This window comes from Dermacentor variabilis, chromosome 6 (assembly GCF_050947875.1).
Source record: "Dermacentor variabilis isolate Ectoservices chromosome 6, ASM5094787v1, whole genome shotgun sequence".
NCBI classification, from domain to species: Eukaryota; Metazoa; Arthropoda; class Arachnida; order Ixodida; family Ixodidae; genus Dermacentor; species Dermacentor variabilis.
In genome coordinates, this window is record NC_134573.1 from 106,113,537 (window position 1) to 106,123,141 (window position 9,605).

Sequence of the window (9,605 nt, forward strand, 5' to 3'; positions counted from 1 at the left end):
AGGAATGACGCTGTAGCAGTGTTTGTTCATGTCTCGAGCTTTGTTTTCTTTTTTCCTTCTTTGTGAATTCACAAGTGCACCTTTACCGAAGCTTGATGCTGTTCGCAGGCACTTCAAAAAAACTTCGACAGCATGTTACACTCCTGTAACACGTGAAGGTGAAAGCCTGCTGCACACTTGGTAACGCGCCGTTTCACATCGTCGCGTTGCTGCTTTCGCAGTTCGGCTTCTTCGGCTCGTTTTCGAGGCTCGCGAAAACGAGCCTCGAAAAGGTCAGATTCACGCCAACGACGTTTCCCTTCGGCTTTACGTTGCATCATCTCAGCAAGGGGTTGAAACGTATCCTGTTCTGTGTCTTGTATGGGTAATTTCGATTAATGTATGCACTGTTCGCTTCACGTTGCTGAGCGCTTGTAGCCTCAGCCTTAAGAAAGTATGAGCCATTGCTTACAGGGCTATGAACCATTGAGAACGTCACGTGGTTTTTTTTCTTCTTTTTGTACGACTCCACTAGACGCCGCGTTTCTGTACGTTGTATGCGTGATTCCAATGAAGGCATACGCTGTACACTTCACTGTCGTGATTGCTTGTAGCCTCTGCATTACGAGAAGGATGAGTCATTGCATTTTTTGCTTGCTTATGGAGGTATGAGACATTTCTGATGATTAAATATTTTGTACCACTGGACGGGTGATGTGTTTTTTTTTCAAAGCCATCGGGGTTATGAGTCACTTAACATTTTCGCCTTAATAAAGGAATTGAATTGAATGACAGTTCTTTTTGGAGGAACTGAAAGCTGGCTAATACCGCCATCCCTGGCTATGGTTGCTGCTTCTATAATACATCTGGTGCAATCATTGTTATCTTTGTCGATAACTCCGTTGTTGTATTGCATTTATTAACACTGTACTCACTCCCATCTTTAATTTCATAAGGGCACTGAGGGCAACTACCTAAATTATTCAAACTTTCTTATCTTCAAACTGCGCCACGTAATCTCGTTCAGTGCAATACTGGGCAAGAACTTTTAAAACAGGAACAATTAGTGTTATTAGGTTTCCGTCCGACGATGCTCTAGAGTATTATGCTGTCTAGATGACAAAAAAAACTAATTTGTTCCGGCGCCGAGCCAGGAGGCTCGTATTGTTGGGAGCAAAAGCTTCTTTGCGATGCACACTGCCTGCTCTTTGTCCACTGCGGTATTGTGTGTACTGTGGCCTTCGAAATACGAACACAGATTACGCCATTCTGAGAGTCTATGTGGGCGTAATGTCCCGCACGATCATCGAGTGCTAATGGCGGTTGTCCAGCCCCTCGCTGCACATTTTCGCATACGCACAAGTTCGAATCCCAATGGCACTGGTGGGCAAATTTCTGTTTTTTCTTCGCCCTATGACAAGAGAGACGCTCCCAATCGAGGAGCTGGCCGGACGGCTACAACAACAATAACTGCGACCACCGCCGCAATCGGTACGGTTACCAATTCGAGCTACATTTGTCGTTTCTCTTGCAGAAAGGCTCTGACCTCTGGCCTACGCAGGCAAAGAGGAATATGGCTAGAGGGGCCATACATAGGTTGGTCAGCGAAGAGCATGCGCCAGATATGTGCAGAATGTTCGGGATAAATTTAGCACTAGTCGGTCAAAAACAGTAAAGTGGCCATAACTTCGGTGGAACGAAATTAATTTCAAAGATGAAAAACGGGTACAAAGCTGAAAAGATGCCAAATAAAAATCACTCGATGAAGCCACCCTTAGCATCCACAACTGTCCTGAGGCGGCTCCGGAATCTGGCACATGCGATCTACACGGTGTCCGGAGAAAGATCCGCAAAAGCAGCTCCAATCTTCTCGATCAGCGGGGTCTTCGTGTTACTGGCATTGCGATTGGTTACTTGCTCAGCCTCGCCCCCCACATTCTAATTCATAGGATTGCAATCAGCGTAATCAGAGGGCCAGATGTTTGGCCCGTTGAAATTGCAAAAATTTTCGGAAAGCCACTTGTCCGTTTTCCCAGAGTTATGGCAGGGAACCGAGCCTTGCTGCCACGTGTAGTGTCATCCAGCAGCCGCCGTCTCCACCCAAGGCTTCACAACAGTGTACAACAGCTCCACATACCAATATGAATGTAGCCTAAGTCCCTGTGGAAAGACGTTTGGGTTATCTATCTCATCACCCTCACTGGACATAAATCCAAACCCCGTCACACTTAGGGAAAATTTGGTCTTGATGACACGCTGAACATAGGATATAACCTTCAGCCACGGCTTCATGGTCTCTATTGCACCTATGCATACTATGTCGTGATGCTTCTACGGTGTTCAAAGAGCACTGACAAGCTGCCTCTATTGCGGAATTCGTCTCTCCAAAACACGTCGTCATGATACAGGTAACTCTTTATTAATATTTCGGTGGCTTCCGCGCGTCCAGTGCAGTTAATTCCGTTTCATTTTGTGAATTTATCACTCACTAAAGATAAAAAAGCACATGTAAATTAAAGCAATGTGTGTTGACAACGAATATATATATCTAAATATACAAACTTTCACCGACCAGCGCCCGTGTGTTGGTCGATGACGAAAATGCACCGGCCGTAGATCTTGAACATAGAGCTTTCCGTGCAGTAACATTCTTTATAAGTATACAGACATGTGCTCAAAATACTCTAGGGTTGATTTTATGCAGTGACTTGGGTTCATCTTTCATGTTTAATTTCTTGTGTGTGTTAACATTTTTTGTTATTATCATTACTTCTTTCTCATTTTTTTATACCTTTTAGGGCAAATTCATTTTTATGCATGCAAGTGAAACAGAGTGGCCGGAGCGTGCTGCTTTCAACCTCTCCACTTAAAGCTAATTAACCCGACCTACATGCACTGACAATACTATACAGCAACTGAATAGGGGGCCATTTAGGCATCTATATTCTCTTGCACACAAATTCACAGTCGCGTTATTACGCAACTGTGAAATTAAAAATTATATTCTTGGGTTCCCGTGCCACGATCTGATTATGAGGCACAACGTAGTGCGGGACTCCGTACTCATTATGACCACCTGGATTTTCTTAAACTTGCACCCAATGCGCGTTACAGCAGCGTTTTTGCATCGGGGTCATAATTATACGGAGCCCCCAACTACGGCATGCCGACGGGGGGGGGGGGGGGGGACGAAATGCAGCAGCGCTGCAGGAGAGGATAATCTAAGGCGTACAATGCTGCACTGCAGAAGCGAGAGTGTACAGGAATCGAACCTGCCACCTTGTGCTTAGCAGCACAGACTCATAGCCGCTAAGCTATACCACGGCGGATGACGGCGAAATAACGCACCAATACTAGTTCGATTTATGCTCAGGACAGCGGCGCTCAGGTGGAGCAATCGCCGCAATGACTACCATGTTGTAAAGCCGCCTATAATAAACACTACCACCGCCGCCTTGGCTACTAAATATTGATGAGAAATCACAAATGGCCGTATGCGGCTCTAAACAAATAGATTGTGTTCAGAAGAAAAACTGAAGCCAGAGAAAGTAACTATGATTATACGCCGTTTGCTACCTTACAGCAGGGAAGGAGTAGGAATTGACATAAACATGAAGGTAAGAGAAAGCGACAGAATTTGAATTGAATTCTGCGTTTTTTTAATGCCGAAGCCACGATTTGATAATGAAGCACGCCGTAGTGGGAGACTCCGAATTAATTTTGACCGCCTGGGGATCTTTAATGTCCCCCCTCCCCCAATACACGTGACACGGGCTTTTTTTGCGTTTCACCCGTCATCAACATGCGGCCACCGCGGCCGGGATGCGATCCCGCGAGCTCGTTCTTAGCAGCGCAACACCATAGCCGCTAAGCCACCACAGTGGGTGAGGTAGTGACAGAGCGTGAACGTGCGAGTTATATACATTCCTTAACTAAAACTAGTAAGCAATTGACTGTCGGGCTTGCGTACCGATATCAAGCATATAGGACAGGAAATGCGTTTCAATATATAAGGACCACTCATACACTACTTCGAATGCCAGCCTAAAATGTTCGCTTCATTTAGCATACGCAATAAAGCACGCCTTCTTATTACGCACACGCGTTGTGCAGAGGTCGACTTTTCTATACCTAGAACCCCTTTCCCCCCTCCCCCTCTGTATAGAACCAATAAACATGTATTGTGAAAGAGCTCAAAAGACACAGCTGCGCCGTTGGCTGATGCACAATTGCGTCCTCCGAGCTTTAGCGGTTGCGCCGCGTGGCCAGATGTGTTTACATTGCGTCCGTGACGCTGCAGCCTGCGGCGTGCGGCGCCAGCAAGGACGTTACAGAAAGCAGTACTCTTGGCGCCTCATCGGCGATACTGCCAGCCACGAATGAACATGCTAGCGCTAATCGCCTTGGCAATGGTGTACGGCGCCACGGCGTTGCTCGCGTCACCGCGGCCACGCAGGGTCGCGACTGCGACAGGCGCGAGGCCGACGTCAAGTCCGTGTCCGACTTCCACGTCTCCGAGCTCGCTAGGGGACGCGAGCTGAGTCTATAGCGCAGTTCCGAGGCCACGTTCTACTACTGGTCAACGTGGCCACATACTGAAGGCTCACCTACACCTACAAGGAAGTGAATGCACTGCAGAAGAATTTCGGGGCCATGAACTTCACCGTGATTGGCTTTCCCTGCAACCAGTTTGGCGAGGTGAGTGGAGACTAGCAGTGCGCTGTCTTCACCCGTAAACGGCGAGGATAATTGCAGGCGTGCAATGCTGCAATGCAGAAGCGAGGCTGTACAGCGTTGTGGAAGTTATTGAGTTGGTTCGGACAAAGCGAGTCTGTGTTGCACCGTACACTTGCCAATCTCTCGTGGAGCGTAATTCGTGTTAGCGCGGTAGGAGTTCACAGTAGACGCTGAAAGTAGAAAAAGGTATAAACAGTCTGCTTACGTCTCTAGGCTAGACAGAGTAATTGTGCGTGTACATGGTTTCACGAGCCCGTTTCGCCATTTCGTCTGTGTGGTTATTCCTAGAAAAGCCAACACGACTGGGCGCCAAACGGAATACATGATGTCCACGAGGTGCTTGGCTGTATACAGGTTCCGCGACTGAAGCAATGATTGCTTTTCTGTGAAGCCTTGCATGAATGTTGCACAGAAGCTCTAGCGGCTGACCTTGAGTTTGGTTCCGGCCAGAGCACGCGTTTTCCCCGCATTTCCTTCGTGCACCAATGAACTTCGTTGCTTTCAGCATAGCACCTATCGCTGCTGTAAAGCTCATGGTTTTGATCGAGATATGTCGCACAGACGTTATCCACTTAAGGCTGGAACAACAATGCCGCACCGCTGCGCTATCTTGAAAGAAGTAACTGAACCATCTGCGAAAATTTGTTTTTTGCCGCCATGATTAAGTAGTCATAATAACTTACGGAAACACCCTAGCACTTTCAGCAAAGACTGCACTATCCACGCCTGGTGGGCATTTACCCCCTGTTTTGTTTTGTATTTTGCTTCTTTTAGTTACATTTTTTTTCATGTCGCCTGTGAAAGAAAGGAACACCCCATCTTTAAAGGTTTATCTATTTATTGATTTCAGGTATATTTCTGAATATGAAATCAGAATGTCCAGGTAACTAACTCAAAAAGATTCATTCATTATCTTTTTTAATTATTCACTTTGGTGCACGTGTTGCAAATGCGAGATTGAAGCCGAGCAGTAGTGAAGTCTCATCAACTTAGCGCAAATGCTAAACTAGCACAGCTTTCGAGATACCCGGCCTTAAAGTGTGCTACGAAATACATTAGCGTTCCAGCTAGCAGTTTCGCAAAAGCTTGCATGAAGCAGTGCGGATCGATCCTAACTGTAACGCAAATGCATTCTTCAGTACATTTCAGGGAGAGATATCTTCCAAGTGGCGCTAGCCATAGGATTGTTGCTAAGCAGACGAAACTTTACTTCTGTTTGGCTACAATATTGCATTTGGAACATATGTTATAAAGTTAATCGTCAGAAAGTCATATAGTGAATATTTTTACTCAGCCAGCTGAACTTTGCAATTTGTTGCGCAAGTGACTCGCTTCTTCAGATGTATAATATGTATAATTCACTTGAACAGGCCGAATTGTGCTATACTCCTAGAGATATTAAACAAATTTAAATCGATTTAAGTAAAACACGGTAAATTGATTCTCCAAGAAATGTTCTTGTTACCATGACGCAGGAAGAGCTGGGAAAGAATTCAGAGATTCTGAACGGCATACGTTATGCGCGGCCGGGTAATAACTTCACCCCTAATTTTCCTATGATGGAGAAGGTGGCAGTGAACGGAATCACAGAACATCCGCTGTTCACATTCCTGAAGGCAAGTATACGTGACCTATTCGGGTCAAAAATGTTTACCCTCCACTAACAATAAATGGTGCCTTATTTCACGTTGATTATTTATTTATTTATTTATTTATTTATTTATTTATTTATTTATTTATTTATTTATTTATTTATTTTTGTGTTTATGGCGCCCCTAGGACATTTTAGGGGGACGGGAGGGGTAGAATTTAACGGATTTCTATAGACATATGAGGAAAGCATACAAAGACAAGTGCGTCAGTAACTTCTCTCCTCAGCGGCAACTCACCAACAACAGGGAAATCACACACACACACACGCATACACACGCATACACACGCATGCACACAAAAAGAAATCTAGACAGTGTCAATTAACCTTGCACTCCAGTCACACCTGAAATATCGTCAGAATCAGAATCGGTTTTTATTGAGATGATTAGAAAGATTACAAAATGTCAGTATGCAGAAGGATGTCCCGAAGTCAAACACTACAATGGGGACCTGCTATACAAAGTAAACGTAATAAAACATCATCATCATCTATTATATGTAGGAGGAAGTTTCGCAAAGCAATAGAAAAAGAGAGGTGAAAGACGCGAAAACATTGTGCGGCAGGCTCTTCCAATAGTGTATAATGGGCGGGGAAAAAAATGCCATGTTTGAAAAAAAAATGAAAAAATATTAAACTCTGGTGTTTATGCGCCGAAAGAACGATTACTACTGAATAATTTTGACTACCTGGAATTCTTTAAAGTGCGTCTAAAAATGAGCACACGAACACTTTTCGCATATCTTCACCATCGAAAAGCGGCCGTTGACGCCGGGGTCAAACTCGCCACCTCGTTCTCAGCAGCGCAATGCCTATAGCCACTAAGCTACCGCTGTGATTGCATGCTTTAAAACGTTGACTGTAGGAGCATATTGGCGCACATTTAAGGGTCGTTCTTTGCGAGGAGACACGCAACTGGGTTATCTTATCGCGTGTTTTTGGCACCATTGCCACACTGTTATGTATGTTATGTTTAAACAAGGTGGACGGTTTGCTGGGCAAGCCGATATTCTATTCTTGAGGCGAGCAGCGCGAGAAGACTCAATACTAAGGCAATAAATCGCCGGCGTGGTTCAGTAGCTATAAGACGTTCTGCTGCTGAACACGAGGTCGCGGGTACGATTCCCGACTGCGACTGCCACATTACAGCGGCTAGCGCGCGGATTGCAAAGAAGCTCTTACACTTCATGTTGGTGCACATTAAAGAACCCCGAGGGATCAAAAATTATTCCGGAGCCCTGTGTTGCGATTTCTCTTTATTGTATTCGTGTGAGCTGTCCTTACATTGTTATGTGTGACCCGTTTTGCGAGTTGTATTTTCTACATGAATGTAAAATGACTTCACGTTTCAATGTGTTTTGTGTGATTCTTGTGGCCAATTGCCTTAGTGCATTTGCGTCACCTTACTCGGACTTTGTTGTTGCTGTTGTCTTTCTTTTTTTCAGCCGGCAATTTGTTTATTTCAATTTTTCGCATGTATTTGTTCTACGTAAAAAGGTGTAGACGGCGCCGCCAAAAAGGCGTCAACATCTACTAAACATCCTGTATAAACAAAATCCTAAACCCTCCTCTACGGCGAACCTCGTAGCCCCAGTGATGCTTTCGGATGCCAATCTCGTGAAGCAGCCAATTAACTACCAGTTAACAAGTTTCTGCACAGTGGAAGAGTGCGAAACAGAAATAAAAATAATAACTGCAACACCAATAGAATTTACGGAATATTTTGAGTAGGCATTTTTCGAAACTGGTGCTGGGTAAGAAGTTTCTAGCCGTTGCCATATGACCTCTGGAGTCAATAAATAAAAGGCAATTAGATGATTTTGGTCAAATATTTATCGTACTAGGGAGAAATACTCAGATGTTGTGTTATTTCCTATTATAAATCTAGGCCTGCAAAAATATGCACATAATGGTTAAAAAATAAGTCCGAATCTTAACTTTATAATTACTAGTGTGAGGCACTGGCCCCGGCAACACGCGGCATCTGGAATACCGAGTTTTTTTCTACATTCTCTCTCTCTCTTTCTTTCTTTCACGTACAATTAGAGCATGCTTTCTGTTTTTACCCTGAAGGGAATATGTTGTAGACGCACCAATAGCGTAATGCGTTAATTAACTTGCACTTGTCCTCCTAGTAATAAATTACCATGGTTATATGCCCTAAAAAGAAAACCTTACAAGCATCACTTTTTTCAAGAATGGTGGCGTTTTCAGCTTTCCAATGTGCATTTCTGGAAAATAGATTGTGTATGTTTACGCATCATTGTAACGGGTGATAAGAAAGCCTCGTAGTCGTTCTACAAAAGACCCACCGTCAAATAGAGATTAAATTGGTTAGTCAGCGCCATGTATGTGCAGACGTGGACCCGTCTCCACACCGTTGTGGATCCCGGCAAGTCATTGTTAAACTAGCCCGACAATTTATTTTTTTTGTTGTTGTTGTGCCAAACATCGATGATGGCGCAAAAAGAAGCCTAATTTGTGCTAGCGAATTCGGCATGTTGTCGTCGCCATTTCGTGTTGAACGGCTTCAACGAAGAAACCTGAACGCAACAAAAAAAAAACAAGGAAGACCTTTTTGAATGTTCTTTTTCTATCTCTGTATTTACGCAGAGTCGCTGCCCGTCACCAGTCTCTGGGTTTCAGCCGAAGGAGATGCTCTTCTACGCACCCCAGGACAGCAGTGATATCCGCTGGAACTTCGAGAAATTCCTAATCGGTCGCAACGGAACTCCACTTCGCCGACATGAGTCGGACTTCCTGCCCCTCAGCATGGCCCCTGACATTGCCGAAGTAATCGCGCGCAAAAACGTACCACCGACGCCGCAGCAATCTCAGCACTAACGCATTCGTGCATGCCAGGAATACGCTTTGCATAAATGCTAACAACGTGCAAACGCACCGATCAAGTGTAACGAGAAAGAAAAAAAAATAAACTATAGGCGAGCAAGATTAACGAACAGGTATCACCTGCCATATTGCGGCAAGAAGATAGCTCTTACGACGTATGCATCAGGGAGCGAAAATGGTGTAGGAACCGAGGGTTCCACGGAGAACCCAAATATCTTCGCAGTTTAAAGCACGTTGCCTGTAACTGAGTAGTTTGCTAGGGTTGTGGCGTGGGTTATATAGCTGGATCATGGTGCAAAAGGGGGGAACAGAGCAAAATTTACGGAACACAAGATGACGAAAGGACGATTCTGGATGACCTCGATGTGCACCTCCAGATTAAACGGCA

The 9,605-nt window shown here is 44.8% G+C and overlaps 1 protein-coding gene across 1 annotated transcript; it reads left to right on the forward strand.

The window, feature by feature from the left end:
• Positions 1-4,243: 4,243 nt before the first annotated feature.
• On the forward strand, positions 4,244-9,233 carry LOC142586251 (glutathione peroxidase 1-like). Its single transcript, XM_075697500.1, has 3 exons — positions 4,244-4,677; positions 6,192-6,332; positions 8,981-9,233. Exons 1-3 carry the CDS (start codon positions 4,633-4,635, stop codon positions 9,209-9,211), a joined length of 417 nt encoding a protein of 138 aa, XP_075553615.1. The 5' UTR covers positions 4,244-4,632; the 3' UTR covers positions 9,212-9,233.
• The last annotated feature ends 372 nt before the right edge of the window (positions 9,234-9,605 follow it).

Excerpts from the sequence above, each read along its gene's own strand:
- LOC142586251 (XM_075697500.1), top strand. The coding sequence starts at position 4,633 with ATGAACTTCACCGTGATTGGCTTTCCCTGCAACCAGTTTGGCGAG. Across the intron at positions 4,678-6,191 it reads CCTGCAACCAGTTTGGCGAG|GAAGAGCTGGGAAAGAATTC; the intron begins GTGAGTGGAGAC and ends ACCATGACGCAG. Across the intron at positions 6,333-8,980 it reads CGCTGTTCACATTCCTGAAG|AGTCGCTGCCCGTCACCAGT; the intron begins GCAAGTATACGT and ends GTATTTACGCAG.